At 48.6% G+C, this 20,593-nt stretch overlaps 1 protein-coding gene across 5 annotated transcripts in view; it reads right to left on the reverse strand.

The window, feature by feature from the left end:
* The window catches only part of Slc25a48 (solute carrier family 25 member 48), a 36,774-nt gene that overhangs the window by 13,920 nt on the left and 2,261 nt on the right, over positions 1 to 20,593 (reverse strand). For 3 of the 5 annotated variants that reach the window (XR_009590880.1, XM_021651198.2, XM_021651195.2), the window contains exons 2-4: positions 18,965 to 19,008; positions 13,382 to 13,453; positions 11,227 to 11,485 (exon numbers count right to left, since the gene is read on the reverse strand). Coding sequence is in view for 4 of the 5 variants with exons in the window: in XM_021651198.2 (XP_021506873.1) it covers positions 11,227 to 11,485; positions 13,382 to 13,453; positions 18,965 to 19,008 (375 nt within the window). In the remaining variant the exon portion in view is untranslated. The other 2 variants (XM_021651197.2, XM_021651199.2) reach the window with 2 other exon arrangements.

A 20,593-nucleotide genomic window follows, 5' to 3' on the forward strand; every position in this document is an offset into this window, starting at 1 on the left:
GCCAAGTTGCCTTGAGATTCCTGGAGCCTTCTGGTCAACCATCACTATGCATTTCTAAACAGTTGTGGTTGTAGAGTGCTTGGGATCAATGAAGACAACCAAGTCAAGCTCGCTCTTGATGGGGATTTGATAGTCACCCATTCTTTCTCTCTCTCACACTCTCTCTTCCCCAACACAGTAGAGAGAGAGAGAGAGAGAGAGAGAGAGACTACACCCAATGTGGTAAAATAAATGTGATTTGAAGCCAGGCTGTCCTGATGCAAATCCTCCCCCTCCACGACTTCCAAATGTCAGCATTTTCTGCCATTGTTTTCTGATCCTTAAAAGATGGGCAGGCTGTCATGGGTACAAGTGAGGTAACATGCCAAGTTCTCAGTGTGGTGACTGGAATAGTGCAGGGCTTGGTAAGTTAGCAGAGAAGGGCACTGAGAGGACCCACCAGCTAGCTAGAGAACCGGCATGTTCTAGCTCATGCCAGCCCTGGCCTGGCTGTGCCCTAAAAGAGCAGCATTAGTAATCCTCAATGATTCTGTTTCCTTTTGTAACAGGCCCCAAACCCTACCATCCAGGCCATTAAACTCAGCAAGGAGACAGTACCACCTACCAAGATGAAAACAAAGGCCTAATCCACCCAAGTCCACAGTTCTGGCAAAGTCCCTAAATGTACTCACCTTGCTTTTTGGCTTTCATAGTTCCACTTCTAGCTAACTGTTCTTGTTAACTGAAGAATGTCAACCCAGAGTATGGTTTTTGTGCTTAAAATCTCACCCTGAGAAAGGCTCAGGCCTACACTAGGGTCCCAAACAACCGATGCAGTCACCAGCAGCTAATATAGACCTTCTTCTCTGATGGACACACTGCAATACTTTCGGGCTCAAGGGTCTATGCTGCCTGGTTGTGGTTTTCTCCCTTTATAGCCTTTCCAGGGGGACACAGAACAGCTGAGGCTGGGTCTCTCTCCCAGCTGGTCTTCCCACAAGCTACCCCTGCCCGACCTCCTTATCCTCATCTTTTCTCCTGAGGCTTGTGTCAGAAAGGTCTTCTGGTACAGACAAAATGACCCTCAGTGTTCCTTCTAAAGGGTCCGACTAACATGATGTGGTCAGGACAAATCACAAGACCCACCCATGACCACAACACCATTTGAGCCACCTGGGTTCAACCCTCTGATCCAGGCATCTGCCTGGTCTCACGTGTGCTGTAGACAGGAAGTAGTCCTTCATGCTGGGAGCTCTCTCCCATGATGCCAAACATTCCCATCTTTTTCTGATGAGCACTCAGCTGTGTAGCTCAAAGAGATTAGAGTAAAGGACACGGACTTTAACTCACCCTGCAAGTCCACAGCATTTGCCCAAAAAAATAGGGCTGAGCAAACTCCTAAGGCATGCATTTCTGTCTCTTTTGGGAGGAGGGAGGTGTGTGGAGAGTAAAGGCCACCTGGGGGCTCCTTTGAGCAAGACCAGACATTGTGACCTTTGCGAGGCCCCAAAAGATCATTATACATTCTTTCCCAAAACTATTGTGATATTTCCAGTGTTATCTGTGTGACTGTCTGGCTGTGTAAACACTGGTCTGGCAGTCCCTTTCTAGGCAAGGCTGGCCTGACCCAGGAGTCAAGGCTTCCCTAGATCGGCTTCTACAGTGTGGATGCCCAGAGTTACTGATTGAAAGGCCTTGCCCAGATAATGATCTGCTAGTTTGGCAGTGCAGATATTGAAAGAAAACTTGCCAAACGGCCAGCTAGCCCTGTCAATAACTCCCTGTGTTTTTTCCCCTTTTCTTTCCTAAGTAAGCAATAAGAAAATTCTCCCATAATATCTAAAGTTTTATACTATAAGCAATCTAGCTTTCATTGGTTCATGATTACTCATTTGTGGCTATCAAATCAGTGTCCTAGCCAACAAAATATATAATAGACCATAATAGAAGTGAAAAATAAACATTAGGGTGCTGACACAGCTCTGCACCAACCCAAACTCATACTGTTACTACTTGTCAACTTGGCATTATGATAACAAAATACCCGAGGTAATTACCCTCTGAAAAGGCTCATTTTGGCTCACAGTTTGGAGGGAGTGTTCTTTCAATGATTTATTAGCTCCATTGTTTGGGGCTTGTAGCAAGGCAGTGCATCATAGTAAGATAAGACAATTTCACACATGTGTACAACACACTTTGAGCACGCCCTGCTACCCAGCCCTCTCTCACCTCTTTCTTCCCTTTGTTCCCTCCTCAGTCTTACTTCTCTCATGACATACCTACATATATGATTTTATGCACCTGTATAAAACATGAGACTCAAATAAGAGAAAAAAAAAACATGCGATATTTTTTCTGAAATATGCATTAATTTACTTAATAGATTATATTCATTAGTTTTCCTCTAAACTACATAACTTCATTCATTGTAGCTGAAATAATTCTACTGTTCACACAACCGTACTTTCTTTGTGAGCCCTACTGTTGACTCCTGGGCTGGCTCCATAGCTTCGCTGCTGCGATGGTGTTCCAGTAAACACTGATGTGCAAATATCCCCGTGGTGTGTTGATTTGGAGTTTTCTGGGCGAACACCCAGGAGTGGCACAGCTGGCTAGGTTTTAGTTTTTGAGGAGCCTCCACAATGATTTCTACAGAGGCTAGACTGATTTATGTTTCTATGTTTCTAAGTTCACCCTTACCCTACATCTTCTCCAGTCTTTGTTGCTGTTGTTATTGTTTTGGTTTCTGGCTTTTAGAGACAGGGTTTCTTTGTGTAGCCCTGGCTCTCCTGGAACTCACTCTCAGAGCAGGCTGGCCTCAAACTCAGTTCCCCCTGCCTCTGCCTCTCATGTGCTAGAATTAAAGGTGTACACCACCACCACCCAGATGTTTTTTATTTTCTTAATGTTTGCCATTCCAACTGGCGGCGGTTGAGTGTTCTTTCACACATTCATTGGTCATGCATTTATTGACAAGTGTCTACTATTTCATTAGGCCATTCATTGATTGGGTTGTTTGGCTTATTGTTATTTACTTATTTGAGCTCTTTGTATAATCTAATGTTAACCCTCTATGAGATATCCAGCCACGAAGGATTTGTTCCCTCGGTTGTTTGTTATACAGAAACCTTTTAATGTCATGAAACTTCACTTGTCAGCATTATTCCCTGAGTGGCAGAGTCCTATTCAGAAAGCCTTTGACAGGCCAGTGAGATGACTCAGTGAGTAAAGATGCTTGCTGCCTAGCATGATGACCCAAGTTCATCTCCCAGGACCCACAAATGGAAAGCTGCTCTCACAAATTTTCCTCTGACCTTCACACCTGTGGCAGGACATGTGTCTCCTCCAATGCTAAATAAATAAATATAATTTAACGATCAGAAACTCATTGCTGGTGCTGATATCTTGAAGCATTTCCTCTTATCTTGCCTCTAATGCTTTCAGGGGTTCAGATCTTACATTCAGATCTTTCAATCCATTTGGAGCTGATTTTCATACAGGGTGAGAGATAAGAACTTGGATTAATTCTCCTAAATGTGGCAATGCACTTTTGGTAGCATCATATGCTGAAAAGGATGTCTTTTTCTCCAATATATATATTTTGGTATCTTTGTCAAAAATCAATTGCCCATAGTTGTGAGAGTTTATAGCTGAGTCCTCTGTTCTGTCCTATCCTATCCTATCCTGTTCTTTCTGTCCTGTCCTGACCTATCCTATGGTCTTTGTGTTTGTTTTTGTTCTTATGACTCTGTAGTACCACCAACATTTCTTTTTGCCTAAGATTATTTTTGCTTTCTGGAATCTTATGCTTCCATGGGTATTTTAAGATTGTTTTGTTTCTATTTCTGTGAAGAATGACACTGGACATTTTATGGGGTTGCCTTTATATATGAATTGGTGCTCTCTTAGCTTTCAGTACTTTTTTTGCTCTCTTGTTTAGTGGTGTAAGTATAAGTGATGTCAGTAAGTTCTTTTCTGGTCTGGTATTCTAAATGCTTCCTGGTTCTAGATGGGTGTGTGCATCTCTAGATTTGTGGAAGTTTGTGCTAGGATTTTGTTGAATACATCGTATATGCCTTTAGATTGAAGTTCTGACACCTATTACTTTTAAATTTTATCTTTTAATGGTGTCCAATAGCTGTTATGTGTTTTGGTCATATTACTTTGTCTTTGTCAGTGTCTGAATGTTCTAACATTTGTTTTCTATCTGTAAATGTTTGTATTCGATTGGATCCATTCTGTTAGAGGGACTTTGTAAAGAAGTTTGTTTTTTTTTCCTTGACTTACTAAAGCCTCCATTTCTTACATTTCAATTTGATTTCTATTCATTATTTCTATCTCTTTATTGAGGTCCTATGTCAAATCCTGTTTGACTCTCTTTTTTCATTTATTTATTTGGATCCCGTTTCAACTCATTTGCTAGTTTCTTTGTATCCTTCAATTTCATTAATCATGTTTACAATCCTTTTGAATTCTTTGTCTGGGGTTTAATGAAATACTGTCTCATTGAGATCCATTGCTACCTTGATTTTTCAAGTTTCTTACATAGTCTCTGCTGGAACTTAAGCATCTGGGCTTGAGTGTTGGTTGGGTTTTATCAGCTGTATTATTTCTGTTGAATATTCTGCAATGTTCAAAGTGGTGCTGGATTATGGTGGGGTGAGTGTGTAGCTTAGCAGTTTAACTCACAATCCATGTGCATAAGCACAAGGTCTGATTCCCTTTAATACTCCAAGAACACACACTACAGAAAGAAACACAGCAATTGGATAGGACCACTGCACAAATGTCATACCATCATGCCCACTAGTTGAAAATAGCCATTCCCTTGACTTCAGTAATTATTGAGTGATGAAAGAGCAAGGGTTGCACTGCATCTACAAGGATGTTAGTTGATAAGTTTAGGACTGGAAGGAAGTAGGCTGGGCGGCAGGATTACGTCAACTGAGAAAAAAGTTGAAATGGAAAAGTATCCAAGAAGGGGAAGTTGGGATAACTTTACAGTCCACAGAGCACAAAGATTACTAAAGCTACGGAAGGCTAGAGTTAGGAAGTAAAAAAGAGAAAGTTCAGGGGTGAAAGAGAAGACATGAAACAGGAATGGAAAAAAATGTTCACAGAAAGAACGGTAGATTGTTGACATTAGAACAGGTGGAAAAACACTGACCAATCATGAAACCTAAGCAAGTAACTTACAAACTCAAACAAGACGAATAGGATATAGTTATGTAAGAGCAAAGATTGCAAATTAACAAAGGTTAAAAGGAACAAAAAAATAACAAATAACAACACAGCATATGAAAGTCCATTAGGTTAAAAATACCACACCGGTCAGTATTCCTTCCCGGGTGGGTGGGTTTTGAATTCTTTCCCTGCTGTGATGTTTCCTGAGGCGGCCTGCTAACCGGAGAGAGTGCAGTTTGGAATTACAGTTCAAAGCTATAAAACCAGATCTTAGAGTATGCACTGCCCCAGGAGAGTTTAGACAAACTCCCTTTCGGTGTGAGTTTCTGGTGCAAGTGTGCTGACTGAGTGTGCAGCTCTTGGGCCAGATTGTTGATGCTCTCCGGCTCCCGCTCTCACCGCAGCAGCACGGGGGTAAGCAAAGGAGAGGGATAGGAGCCCCTGCTTCCAGCCTGTGTCCAGCGTCCTTTCCCACACCCACCCCAGCCTCAGCCTCACAGCACACACTTCACCAAGACTTCACCTCCAGAACTTCTACCCATGGTGCACTGGGCCCTTAGTCCTCCCACTGACACTGCAGTTCTCTCCGACTGCATAACTTCACTGGGTGAACTAGTTCAGGCTGGGCTGAATGCTCTACATGTCTAACCCTAAATACTTCTGAACTCGTATCCCAAGGCTCAAGATGTCGTCTTGCTAGCCTTCGTAAACAGGTTCATACTCTATAGCAATTATACCGTTATCTAATCTGCCGTCCTTTGACATCTTGACATGCTGTAGAGCATTTTTCTCCTCCAGGAAGGAATCTAGTCTCACCATCTGCGACACTGCCACAGACTGGCGCTGTTTTTCATGGCTCCGCCGTTCAGGACGAAAACAGCCAGCCTCTTCTTGTTACAGAGCATTCATCATCTAGGGTGTGTCTGCTTTCCTTGGTCTTTCCCTGCTGTGACCTGCTCCTAGTGTTTCTTCCCTGTTCTTCTTACCTCCTTTTCCTGAGCCCCCGTCTTTGCCTTCTGTGGCCTTCGACTCTTGTTTTAATCGGGTCGTTTCTACATTTACACTTAATACAAAGCTTAGCTCTTAAGGACACAGTTAGTGAGCTCTGACAGTTGCACACACCTATAAAAGCACGCCCACTGTGGAGATCATTTCCTACAGTCACAGGAAACAGGGCTGGTGCTGCACAGCCCGCAATGCTGTCAGGATACCTGAGGTTCAAGAGCACCACGATACCATTGAGGAAGTGCTCCCTGAGAAGGAAACCACCTCTGGGCAGTGGTTGGTTTGGGTCCACCTGTACCAGTTCAGTGGCATGCATGGTTCACGTCGGAACCGCAAAAACGTGTCAGCCAGCTACAGATGTTACAGTTCTTGGCTCACGTGAAAATACATCAGGATACTCACAACGGCCAGGCCAAGGTCACAAAGGCTTAAAAGGATGAAGATTCTGCACTGTACTTGTCAACTCAGCAGCAATGGTAGGAGCAAGAGAAAACTACACCAGGTCGATATACAGCTGCTAAGCAGGTTCCGGAATTTTCTTTCAGAAAACAACAGGAGTTCCCAGATGTTGACCATGTAGCACCCTGAGCTCTATGCCTTGACCTGGATGGTGTGTGGTCTGCAAGATAGCCCCAGGCGAGAGTCCTCTGGAACTCTAGCACGGACGAACTGTGCTTCGTGGTGACTAAATGTGAATGACTCTTAAACACTGATTTGGGGGGTGACAGGAAAGTGGCTCCTAGAAATATGCGCACTTGAATTTCCTGGACTTGAGTGCTGTTTGCCCAAGGGGGGCTAAGGAAAGTTAGAGGAGTCTGGGCCAGTGTTCAGCTCACTAAGCTACTGATGCCCCGCCAACTTCTTCAGTCTATCAGTCTCCTGCATCAGCAGCATCAAAAGCCCTGTGGAGACTTTTGACAGAAAGCTGTGGCTAACTGGTCTATGACTCTTCTGGAAGTGCCTGGGTCCTGTTCCCTGGGCTCATCTCTTCAGGTCTCTCTGCAAGACACTTTTTTTTTAAGGGGGGTAGATGTCACTTCTATTTGGTTTTGGTTGTAGTCATTTGTTACATTGACACAGGCTGGGGTCATTTGGGAAGGGGGATTCTCAACTGAGAAAGTGCCTCCATCAGATTGCCTGTGGGACATTTGCTTGATTAGTGTATGATATGGAAAGGGCCTAGCCCACCATGAGTGGTGCCATACCTGGACAGGTGCTCCTAGGTGGTATTAAAAAAAGAAAATCAAGCTGAGAAGCCACAAAGAGTATGTTGGCTGGTCTTAGGTCAGCTTGACACACAAACTAGAGTTATCTGAAAGGAGAGAAACTGAACTGAGAAAATGCCTCCATAAGATCTGGCTATAGGGCATTTTCTTAATTAGTGATTGATGGAGGAGGGCCCAGGCCATTGTGGGTGGGGCCATGCCTGGGCTGGTGGCCCTGGGTGTTTTAAGAAAGCAGGCTGAGCAAGCCATGGGGAGCAAGCCAGTAAGTAGCACAGCTCCATGGCCTGTGCCTCAGCTCCTGCCTCCAGGTTCCTGTCCTGTTTGAGTTCCTGTCCTGACTTCCTTCAGTGATGGACTATGATCTGGGAGTGTGAGCTGAATAAACCCTTTCCTCCCCAGGTCTTTTTAGGTCATGATGTTTCCCTGCAGTAAGGAAACTCTGATTAACACAGAGAGCAAGCCAGGGCTGCTCTTTGGCTCTTCTTCAGCTCCTGTGTCCAGGTTCCTGTTCTGAGGTTTCTAGCCTGATGTACCTTCATGATGGACTGTGAGGTAGAAGATGAAACAAACATTTCCCTCTGCAGTCTACTTCTGGTCGCTGTTTTATCACAGTGACAGAAATCAGGCACCCTTTCTGGGACAGTCAACTTCCTCAGGCTAGGAACCTGGCATGATGGCCTGTCTCCAAACAGTTCCCTGTCCCTGGGTGAGTAGCAGACACAAGCAGGTCAAGGCCTCCACAGGGCCATATGCTTGACCTTCAACAGTGACCCTGGCCTGAGGCTTTACACACTAAAAATACCCCCCCCCAACCATGTTTTCCAGCACAGGTCTCAGGAAATAAGCATCCAGTAACAGGGTGGAAACATTCCCCGGGCAGACAAAGCGCTATACCCTCCTAGGATTTGGTTTGTGCTTGCGCAGCCTGGCACGCCCCTCAGATGACATGTCCAGGAAGCCCTTTGCTAGCTGTCATTCCTCAAGAGTCCATCAGCTTCCCCGAAACCCGAGGGCTCCAAACACATCAGCACCTCTGTAGAAAGAGCCCTGCCTTACAAAAAGGCCGGCGTGTGTGTGCCTGTCCCGTTCTACTGCACAGCCATGCACAGGGGACTAGACTTCAGGAGCCTTTGTTTCCTTGTCTGTAAAGAGGGGGCAGAGATGCGTGTTCTCTGTGACACACAGAGAACGCTACGAACATGCTTGGCTGAAGCCGTGAGGAAGCACTTTGCCTGAGGGAAATGGGTCCCATCACTACGTTTACTGCCCCATCCCCCAGGAGTGTGGATTCTGAAAGGACAGGCCTGTCACCCGACTGGCCTGCGGCGAGACCGCTGATTCCCATCTGGGACCAAGAATGTTCAAGACCGACACGTTGTCTTGTCCACTGATTTCAAAACAAAGAAACAAACAGCAAGGACAACAAATACTGAGATGTACCCCTTACACACGTGACTGTGCCTAAGGTGTGCTGTGCTCAGAGCATAACTCCTCCACAAACCTCCTTCCGTCTAGGCTGCCAGGGCCCCCATCCTTACTTCCTTTTGGCAACTCGGAGCCTCCTGCAGAAGCAGCACCAGGATGTAAACTCCTGGAATGTGTTTGGAATTCTCGTGTCTTTTGTGTCCGCAGAGCTCCTGACTTTTCCACTCATTCGGGACCTGAGTGGAGCTAACGTTAATAATTCCCACTCCTAGGAAATCTCAGGAAATCTGCTGCTCCTCCCGACTGGAAAATAGTATGTGTGTGTGTGTGTGTGTGTGTGTGTGTGTTTATGTGTGTGCTTGAGCAAGTCAGAGTGTGTGCATGCGTGTGTGTGTGTGTGTGTGTGTGTTGTGCACGCTTGATGGAACAGCACACAACTATTTTAAGTATCAATCACACTTACTTTAAATAAATGCATGTGCTTTTGAATGACAGAAAGTGTGTCTGTTTCCACGGGCCTACAAGGATGTAAAACTGTGTAATGGTCTGGTAAATTCCCTCAAAATTCTTAATTTAAGAAAGATTAGTGTAAAAAGGAGGCACCTTCACTAGGCAACACAAGTGTCCACTGGCGGGTCATGTAGGGGGGAAGGGCACTGTCAGTGTTCTGACTGGGTTTCAGCCATGGCGAGCCACCAACACACAATCACGGGGAAGTCATTAACTCTCCCCAAAAGAAGGGCTGGGCCACCTCCCCGTGACCCCATCTGTCGATGTCGTGAGGTCGAGGACACACAATCGGCTTTGGGACTTCAGGCGCCCCTCACATCACAGGATCATAGAGCCCTAGGAGTGCACTGGCAATTGTCAATTAAATGTGCAGACCCAGGGAGAGCACAAGCGGAGCCCACAGCACCTGGAAATACTCATGTGAGCAAAGCTGTCATCCACAGGACCTGACCCACAGTGGCGCATTCCAACTCGCAGGGCATACGCATGTCTGGGGCATGCCCGTCTGGCCACACTGCGGCCTCCCTGAGTTTATGTAGCTGGGCTAGCTGACAGTTCTCAACTGGGATATCTCACAGTAAAGCCCATTTTCCCATCAAAAAACACGCCAGAGGCTCTCAACACACCAGGCCGAGTGTGGAAACAGTGCCACGGCAAGGTTACCATGACCCCCATCCCTCCCACTGCTCTTGGTTGTGGGTGCCGCCCTGTTGGCCTGGGCTGCGGTTCTTCACCATCAGCAGGAGGCAGGCACGCAGGGAGGTGCGTCCTGGGATCACCAGGACATGGGGGAAAGCACACTTCCTAGCACCTCAGCTTACCACTGCTAGTTCCCTGGCCCCAGCCAGCTGAACTTTCTCCCCACACCTGGGGTAGGACCAGATGGCTGTGCCCCTGCCTCCCCGGGGCTCTGTTGTGATTCTGCATTTCCTCCATCCTGACACCAACCTTGTGGGTTGGAGAGAGACACAGGAGCCTCTGGGCCCCAGGTCCTCCCTGTGCACAGTGGCGCGTGTCAGCCTCAGCCTCGACACAGTATCTGCACAGGGAGCTGAGGACCTGGGCCAGCATGCTCCTGAGTGAGCCTGCGGGTCCCCCATTGTCACACGGCTCAGCCGCAGCCCCAGTGGGTGGAGGAGTCACCCAGCAGCCCTCTGAGGGTGACCAGCAGGTACACAATATGGCAGGACAGGGTGGGAGACAAGCAGAGCCCACAGTGCCTGGAAATGCTCATGTGAGCAAAGCTACAATGCACACCTACATTCTACAGACACGGAGACCCAGGCTGGGGGAGTCCCACCTCCCTGGGAGAATGGTGAAAACTCTGAAAGAACCAAGAACACAACCCAAGGTGTGGAAACCTTCGGCGCCCAACTCCACCAGAGCTGGCACACAGTGATTGTCCCTTTCCTGCCCTTCCCCCACCAAAGCTGACACACACACCCTGTGCCCCTCTCCTTTCCTTCCCCCACCAAAGCTGACACACACACACCCTGTGCCCCTCTCCTTTCCTTCTCCCACCAAAGCTGACACATACACACACCCTGTGCCCCTCTCCTTTCCTTCCCCCACCAAAGCTGACACACACACACACACCCTGTGCCCCTCTCCTTTCCTTCCCCCACCAAAGCTGACACACACACACCCCCTGTGCCCCTCTCCTTTCCTTCCCCCACTAAAGCTCACACACACACACACACACACACACACACACACACACACCCTGTGTTCTCTCCTTTCCTTCCTCCTGTGTCAGAGCTGCATGGAAGAGCCCCAAGAAGAGAAAACAGGGTGCCCCCCAATGGTGAGCGGGGAAGGAAGCAGTCTCGCTCACTAACAAGGCCGTGAAAAGGGCACAGGTCCTCAGCCAGCACATTTCCCTCCATCAGACTCTTACCTTCCCCGAACGGCTGTGTTTGCATCTGCAGCCGGATCTTGATGAGGTCCACCGGGCCGCCCAGCCCTACCGAGATCATGCCGGACACCATGCTAGCCAGGAGCAGATCGGACACACTTCGGCCGGGGTCGTCCTCCAGCTCTCCGAGGCGATGCTGGCTGAGGAGCCGTTGGGTGTGGCTGAAGACCCCGAACACCACTGAGTTGTAGACAGCGACGCTGGCCAGCGGGAATGACATGCCCTTGAAGAAGCCAAGCACCTGTGCAAGGGGACCCGGCGGGAGCTAGTGTGAGGCCAGACCCACTGCCCAGGGGCTCTGTCTGCACAGCAGGGCCATGGTTCTGAGTGCTAGAGAGAATCACACCCAATTCTCACTGTACCACAGAAGAGCCCCAAAGAAGGTCTGGGTGACACAGAGAGGACAGAGGAGCAAGGCCACATGCAACCCAGCAATCGTTCCAGCCCTAAGAACCTAAGGATGAGCCTCCTGCACAATGCAGCCTTGGCTAAGATGTGTGTACACCCCAAACGGCAGTGTCTGGAGCTGGGGAAATCAGGCTGTGGCTGCACAGTGTCTGAGGAGCCTAAGGAGCAGTGGGGAATGCTCACGGACCAGCACACCCCCTCACCTGCCACTCAAGCAGAACATACTCTCTCTCTCTCTCTCTCTCTCTCTCTGGCTACCTCCCATGCGTAGATCGCTGGGCACACCAATAAGAAAACTGTTCACACTCACTGGGCTCATGGTCTGGGGGTAAGGCAGATGAGGGTGGCATGAAGGACACAGACAAACGGACGGGCCACAAGGCACAACTCAGTAAGTCTGTGGTAGTGGGCTCACAGAGGGAGCTCCCAGGGGTCCCAGCGACAGCAGCTCAGAATGGGACCCACCACACACAAACACATCACACACACACACACACACACAGAGAGAGAGAGAGAGAAAGAGAGAGAGAGAGAGAGAGAGAGAGACAGGTGTACATCACACACACACACACACAGGAAACGAAGCGGGGAGAGTGAGGGAGCAGGGAGGCGAGAGGCAATGCCTCCTGCAGGGGTCAAGGTCTCCTCTGTAACTGTGTTCTCAGTGAGACCACAGACGCTCTAAGGGCAACTGGAAAATTCCACGGCCGCTGGAAGAGCTGAAACAGTCCTCTTGTGCCAACGACGAGAACCTTCTAGAAAGGTGCGCCACACACTGAAAACATACGAAGTTATGCCACGGACCGGTGATCCGTTAGCGCAGGGCACCTCCCAGACGTGTGAGCGTGCAAACGCACAGATGCATACACCTTGTTTCGGGCTCTTCCTCCGGAACTTGGGACCCGGAACTACACAACCTCAGAAATACCACATGAAGTCCCACCAGAGGCCAGGCATGGGGACAGCCGCTGGCAAGCACTCAGGGGACGGGAGCCAAAAGAGAAGAAGAATCAATGGCTATCTTTCAGGAGACTAGGGGATCACACCCATTTACCTTGGAACGCCACGTTCGAGGTTGGCAGTGATCACCCTCACTTCCGAGAGGCCAATCAGGGGAGCTAAAACAACAGTGGTGACCTAGATGACCGTCACAGTGGGGCACATTTCCAGGACTCGGGGGGGGAAGCTGCCGAGCCACCGTGAGCCACATCTGACTGTTTCTTTAAATTAGGCCGTTTTGTCCTGTATTTATTTATTTTTTTAAGTTTAGATCCCCCAAAGAGTAGTAGTCTTAGAAAGCAACCTGCTAGTTCTTAAGAAGGAAGCAGGTGTTACAGTTCCTCCATTTCCTGCTTGAACGTCGGCGCCTCAGTCACGTGGGGAGTCGCCCACCGCACAGAGATGAAGGGAAACCTGCCAAGACCTGGCTTCCCCAGCAATCATTGTTTTGGGAAGCCAACAGTCCACCTTGCTCTGGTAGAAACTGTCCATCCTCAGAGCTTCTCCAGAGAGTTTATACAAAACCAGTTTCTTTCCAGAAATACACTAAGTGGCAGGGGGTAAGCTGAGGCAGGGTAGCATTTGCCGTGTGGCACAGGATGAGAAAGCAGGTAATACTGGGACAGGCTGCCTCACGCCTGTTGCACTAGTGTCGCAGTGTGGCCTGGCCCCGTCCACGGGATCCGAGGGAGGCCCTGACAGCTGCCCCTCCCCTACCCCCGGCACTTACGCTCTCCCTCTTGTACACCATGCGAATGCAGCTGAGCGTGTTCCCGTAGCCGACACCAGCCTGCAGGCGAGTCTGCGAGAGAAGCAGGGAGTCACTCAGAGATTGGTCATGGGCCCCAAAGGGATAGGCCCTACCCCACGTGACCCAGGCAGGGAGGACTGCTGAGTGCCTCGTGACCCTCAGGGATGCTTGCTTCAGATCCAGCCAGCCCTGTTGCTGGATTCAGAAGGCTGCTCTGTTTAGAGAACGACCCAGACCAGGCAGGCAGCTGTGTAGCCATGGAGGCTGCTAGGAGTTCTAAAAGCCACACCTTGGCTCTATCCTAGGTACTGACAACCATCACGCTACCCTTCTAGATACCTTTGGGGACACCTGCTCATTTTTCCTGGCAGCCATCTTTCTAGCCTTTGCCCCCGACTCACCCAGACAAGGCCTTGGCCCGTCTGTGTCCCTGTCACCTCCAGCCCCTCTTTGCACCACGGCCAGGCTGATGTTTCTCAAACTAATTGAAATCATGTCCCTCTATTAAAAACTTCCCAGGGCCTTTTTATCAAATGCTAGCCATGCCCAGGACACTCTGGAGGTGGGGACTGGCCTGCCTGTCACCCTCCAAGCCATTTCCTCCAGTGGCTTCCTGCCTCCCATGCCAACATTTCCTGCCTCCAACCTTCGCTCTGGCTGGTCCCTGGAATTTCCTCCAGTGCCTGTTGGATCTGAGCTTATGCACAGTAAGTAGGGTTGACATTAAATTGCCCCACTGGGGCAAGGTGGCCCTATCCCCTGCAGTACCTGGTGTGCAGTGAGGAGTGAAGAAACACTCCTCAGTGGCAGTCTCCCAGCTGGCGTCTTTCTGCAGCCTTCCCTGAGAAGCAGCAGCATCTTTTAGCACACACAGTTTTAAAGATAATTTTAAGTGTGCAACTAATATGGGGATATGTCATGACGCTAAGTCTCACTGTAAGTCCAGAGTAAGCCTCCTCTGACACCCCACCCTGTCTCACTCACCTTCCTCTGAGCAACAGCCATGGCCACCAGCATAGCCAGGAATCTGATTGATACCCGTCTACCTTCATAGACCCACAGAGCCGCAGGGAACAGAGTGGAAATGCTATCACACTGTCGTTAAGTGGCAGGCGTGTAATCAGGGAGATGGGCTGCCTTGTCAGTCTCAGTGTGTCAGTGTCGTGGATCTGTTCCAGCCCTCAGGAGATTCAGCGCTAAAGGCAGCCAAATCCCAGACTTCAAGGATAATATAGCTTAGTGGGGTGTTAGAAAGAAATAGTGAAAAAAAAGTCCCCAAGAGTAGTTGGGCAGCATGCACTGGGCTAGACACTGGGCTAAGCAGAAGTGGGACCTGGAGAGATGGCTCAGCGGTTAAGAGCGCTTGCTGCTTTGTGGAGGACCTGGATTTGATCCCCGGGACGCACATGGCAGTTCACACACATGGCACACAGACACACGTGCTGCCGAAAATGCTCATACACTTAAATAAACCTTTTTAAAAAGTGGGGCTAACATAGACAGGGGTGGGTAGTAATGTGGAGGGATCTGGGAGGAGACAGGAGAGGAGGAAATATGATCAAAATGTACTGCACGAAACACTCAAAGAATAAATAAACCAGTGCTTTATATACACACACATACACACACACACTCATACACACACACACACACACATATCAGCTTTGATATATATATGAGAAATAATAATTCCAAAATGAAGTATATTTGCTACCTGAATATTATTAAAAAAAATAAGGCAATGTTAGAAAGGTCTGGGTGGTGGTGAAGAAGACTTTTAAGTTGCTGGGTGGGAGAGACACCTTGAATATGCAGTATGGGGCTGAGCCCTTGTGGTATTTTTGTTCAGCAGAGCCACAGAACTCAAGTGTGGGGTAGGGTGTTCTTAAGCAGGACAATGACAGTGGGGGGTGAGCATGATGTAGGCCTCTGTCTGCATCCCACTTATCCCGCACTGGCCCCGGTTCTGCCATAGAGTGATGGGTGGATGACCACGAGTGGGCTTAACTCAAAAGCAAAGCCTGTGTCCCAGAGTCTCTTCAGGGCCATAAGGAAAGGTCTGCCAGACACACTGAGCTCTCGGCAGGATGCTGAGGTCAGCAGCCAGGCCAAGGCTCCAGGACCCTGGTTACACCAGGAGCTGCTTTCCCGCACGCACTGCCTGCATATGGCCACCAGGAAGCTTTTGCTAACCTGCAAATGCCGGACCTTGCCGGTGAAGCACACTGCTGGTTTTAGTTTCCACAGTCGCCGTGGAGGCTTGAAGCAGCACACGCATATTGTCATACAGCCCTAGATACCAGACACCCCACTCCTCACCACTGAGCAGCCAGTGGCCAAGGGCTGGGGGAGGAGTGTTTTCCTGAGGCCAGCCGCCCAGGCCCTGCTGGTCAGGGTGCTCCATGGATGAGTCTTAGGCCCTTGGGCAGGCCCCTGCTTGGCCTCTGCTTCCCCTGCAAGTTGTCAGGGGAGGAATAAATTGTCCCCTGCTCCGTCTTTAGCACCTCCATGAACAATCTCTGACCGCTTCACCAGCGGTGTTCTATTTGCCCATTTTACAGACAAAAAAATGAGGGAGGCTCAGTGTCAGGAATGGGTTTCTCGTTTACTTTTCTATTCCCATGGGGGGAAAAAAAAACACAATATGACCAAGGCAACTTATAAAAAGAAAATATTTAAGTTGGGGGTTACAGTTCCGTCAGAGCGGAGTACAGCAGCAGGCAGGCAGGATGGTGCTGGAGCAGCCGGCTGAGAGGGTCCTTACATCTGACCCACAGGAACAAGGCAGAGTGTAACTGGGAATGGGGTGTGCTTTTGAAACCCCAAAGCTTACCCTCAGTGACACAGCCCCTCCAACAGGGCCGCACTTCCCCATCAATTCCACTAACTGGGGACTAAGTATCCATACTCAAGCCTATTGGGGCCATTCTCCTCCAAACTGTCCCAAGGGTGAGTGGTGTGGTTAAGGTCTGAATTCTCTCTCTTTTTACTGTTTGAGGGTACACATGTACGTGGGGGTATGCATAGACATGTGAAGGCTAGAGGACAGCCGTGGGTATCATCGTCCACTTCCTTTGAGATGGGGTCTCTCACTGTCCTAGAACTTACCAATTAGGTTAGACTGGCTAGCCAGCGGGTCATTCTGTCTCTCTGGTGCTGGGATTACAAGTATATGCCACCATGCCTGGCATTTACATGGGTTCTGGAGATCAAACCCAGGTCCTTGTGTTTCCAGGGCAGGAGCATTACAACCGAGCCATCTCACCGGCCCCGACTGGACTCCTTTTTGGACTTGCTTAGTGGGCAGGGAACCTACAGAAAATGTCAGCCAGAAGGAAGGAGGCCGTTCCAGCACAAACAAGAACTCACGGCTAGATCCAGGGAGGTCCTCGTGAGCCCTCTACCACACTGGGCTTCAGCAAGGGGTTCTCAGGATGGACCCTGCCTGGATCTCCTCAGGAAGGGCTTTTCCAAGGTACAGCACAGAATGGGAAGAAGAGAGTGCCAGCCCTTTCAGGGGTGTGGAGTGGGGTGTGGTCAGGCTTGCCTACGCATGAAGCAAAGGGACTCACCTCTCAAGTGGCATGGATCCAGTGGCTAATGGTGACTAGAGACATTGGCCATGTGAAGGCAGAAGTGGAGTTGGAGTTGGGATGGTGAAGCTGTGGTCAGTTCTGCAGCAACAGAGCAAGCCAGGAGGGAGGGAAGGGGCAGAGACCCCTTGAGGTTCCCAGAAGGGTCTAACACCTGGATTTTGCTTTTTGCTTTCCGACTGCAGGGTTTGTTTGTTTGTTTGTTTTTAAGAGGCTTTTTTTTAAACTTATGTGTGTGGCAAACATACATGTTTTGCCTACATGTATGTCTTTATAGCATGGGCAGTTAATTATGAAGGCCAGAAGAGGGAGTCAGAACCCCCTGGAACTAGGGTTACAGATGGTTGTGAACCACCTAATGTGGGTGCTAGGGATTGAACCCAGGTCTTTTAGAAGAGCAGCTAGTGCTCTTAACCACTGAGCCATCTCTCCAGCACCAATTATTTTAAGGCAGCCAATTTGTGGTAATGTATTAGAGCACCCCAAGAAACTAATAGCCTAGCCATTTTTTATAGGTCAGTTTCTCACACCCTACTCAACAATAATTTGTTATGAATTCACCTTTATCTGGTCTACTTGAGAAACGACTGCACATTTCCTTGTTTTGACACAGAGGTGCAAACTTGGTGAGCACAGACAGCCATGGCCAGTCCACTGAGGAAGCTACTTGAGAGAAGGAACTTTGAGGTGTCTCCATATTGCCCCCAAAGAGAAATGTCTATGTACTGTTTACATTGGGGAACCTTTGAACACATTCTCCGAATTTGGTTAAAACAGTGTAACTGGGGACAAAGCTAATTGACATTGATGATGTTAAAGTGACAGCTCCCACCTGTAAATGATATCAAGAACAGCTCTCCCATAGCTGCCCTGCAAGACAGAGTAAACTGAGCCCTCCTTAACGGGCTGTGCACGTAGGCGCTGCCCAACTCGAGGTCTAGACCTGTGGTCTAGACAGCCCAGAATTTCTGGCTTGAACTGTGCCTACCAATGATCCCACTAGTGTTGAGTGTTTGTCAGAGGAGCCTTTGGTGGGGTAGACTGGGAAGGAAGGTAGACTGCGGAGACAGGGGTAGCCAGCTGAGCCCCACCTTTTCTGCTTTGGAGAGTAAACATGGCCCTGACCTAAGGAGGGGCCCAGTGTCACACGCAGAGGAAGATACAGAGAAAGGAAAGCGCAGGTCTGAGTCAGGCTCAGAGCTTCCTCTGAGTCCAGGCATTTTTCAGCAAGGGCAGGAGCAGAACTGATGGTCACGTTTCTGGGGCTTAGCTGGGTCCTGCTCGCCGCAGATAGGGTGCAGAGCTGGGACTCAGACTGTCCATTGTGGCATCTCATTCCTTCATTCCTCCATTTTTCATGGTAAGACCCAAGACAAGACCCCCACACACGCAAACACACTCCTTCAGGGGTACCCAGGAATGTCATGATGGTGCTAATGGCTCCAGAGTCCTCATACTCTATATGCCCTTTCAGAATATTCCAATATAAGTCAAAATCCCCAACTTGACATCCCAGCACCCTAAGGACTGAGGACTGACCTGCCCAGATGTTGGTCCATAAGGAAAACCGATTTTGCTGGCCTTTCCCAAACATAGCTCCTACCCAGGGTCCCTACCTCAGCACCCATTGCCACGAGGTTCCCTGTGCCTGCAATATCTTCCCCAGTGACTGGAAACCCAATTGCACATTTCAAGTTCAGACTCCATCCCATATTTGAACCCTTTTCTGATTGTCCAGCTTCCCAGATACTTGATGGAGGACATTTATGAATGTCCTAGCTCCTCCCTCACCAACTCACAAGATCCTGCAGGCAGAGGACAGTGACGGAAAACAAGCAAGCCTCCTGGCATCACATCCCCCTGGGCCAGCAGAGGCCCTGCCCTGGAGAGTCTCCAGGCACCAGAGAGAGGTACAGACCCAGGGCAGACCCACTCGAGGTACCTCCCCAAGAGATCATGGCTACTGTACCTTGACTGTGTCCAGAGGATAGCCAACGATGACACTAGCTGCACCTGTAGGTCAAAGAAGAACACCTGGTCACCCAAACCCTGGACTCCTGATTTGTCCCTGCCAGCTCCTAGAAAATGTCAGAGAGCCAAGGGAACAGCCAACAGTCCCTGGGGTGACCTTCCAGTGACCAAGGCCTGGTCCATTTCCTGAGGAAGGCAGAGAGAGTAGAGTCAAACCCGGGCCTTATTTTTAAAAAGTATCCCCAAACAGGAATTAAGTCTCTGAGACAACTGGATATCCATGCGCAGAACAGAGTTATTCCCCTGCCTCATACTACATATACAATTAATCCAAAATAGTCCAAAGGCTTAAAACTGTAAAGAAGTCACACATGAGGAAAATATTTCACAACCTTGGTTTGTAACATTTGTAGTTACAATAAAGAAAGTACAACCAACAAACGAAAAAAAAAAATAAGTGAGCTAGACATCACAACAGATACTCTCATGAAAGTGAAGACAAACAGCTTAAAAACTGAGGAAATCACGTATCTGTAAAGGGTCTCAAGTCCAGGATACACTGAGAATTCTTACAGCTAAAAACAATGTTTAACTGACCAAAAGAGACGTCTCTCTGAAGAAGACACGCCAATGGCCAACGGTACATGGACATACACTCAGCATCGTTGGTCGCTAGGGAAATGTAAATCAAAAATAATAATCAAATTTCCCTTCATGTCCACTAGGATGATTGTAGTTTTTTTTTTTTAAATGAAAATAATAATAAACAGTGCCGGCAAAGAGCTAAAGAAATTAGAACTTCTTTAAAGACTACTTTTTTATGTGAATGAATGTTTGCCAGCATGTATGTGTGTGCATCACCGCATGCGTGCGATTACTCTAGAGGCTAGAAGACGATGTCTCCCAGCAGCTGCACTTATAGATGGTTGTGAGTACATGGATGCTTGAACTGCATTGAAATAGTAGTGTAAGCTGCTGCCGAGCTATCTCTCCAGCCCTGAGACGTTAGAACTCTTGTATGTTGTTGGTGGGAATATGAAACAGTGTCGTCGCTGTAAAAAACTGGTTATTCCTTTAAAAAGTTAAACACAGGATTGTAAAACGTGTTTTTTTCTTTCTGTTTATTTTAAATGACACATTAAAAACATTCATTTTACGCAGAATTGCTATGTGACTCAGCATTTCCAATCCTAGATGTATACATACCTAAGAAACAAAAGCAAGAACTCCACTGAGAATAAGCACACTCATGGTCACCCCAGCATTCATCACAGGAGACAAAGGGTGGGAACAGACCCAGTGTTCATTAAGAGACATAATGAATACATACAGTGCAGGGGGGTGGGGTGGATTATGACTTAGCTATAAGTAATACTATGTAGCCGTTTCCTCCAAATGGAAACATCCCATCCTGGGGGAAGGAGGATCCTTAACACTCAAGAAGTAAAACTAACAAGGCTTAGAACTTCCTGAAACTTTACAAGATTTACAAGATTCTCTTCCCAAAGTTTCATAAGCAGTGAGGGCTGCTGGAGAGAGCAGCTAAGCGGAGAACAACAGTGCAGCAGCCCGTAGGGGCTGTCAGTCATGCGGCAGCTGCCTGTGAGTCATCCATTCTCCTGCAACT

This window comes from Meriones unguiculatus, chromosome 3, assembly GCF_030254825.1.
Source record: "Meriones unguiculatus strain TT.TT164.6M chromosome 3, Bangor_MerUng_6.1, whole genome shotgun sequence".
NCBI lineage: Eukaryota > Metazoa > Chordata > Mammalia > Rodentia > Muridae > Meriones > Meriones unguiculatus.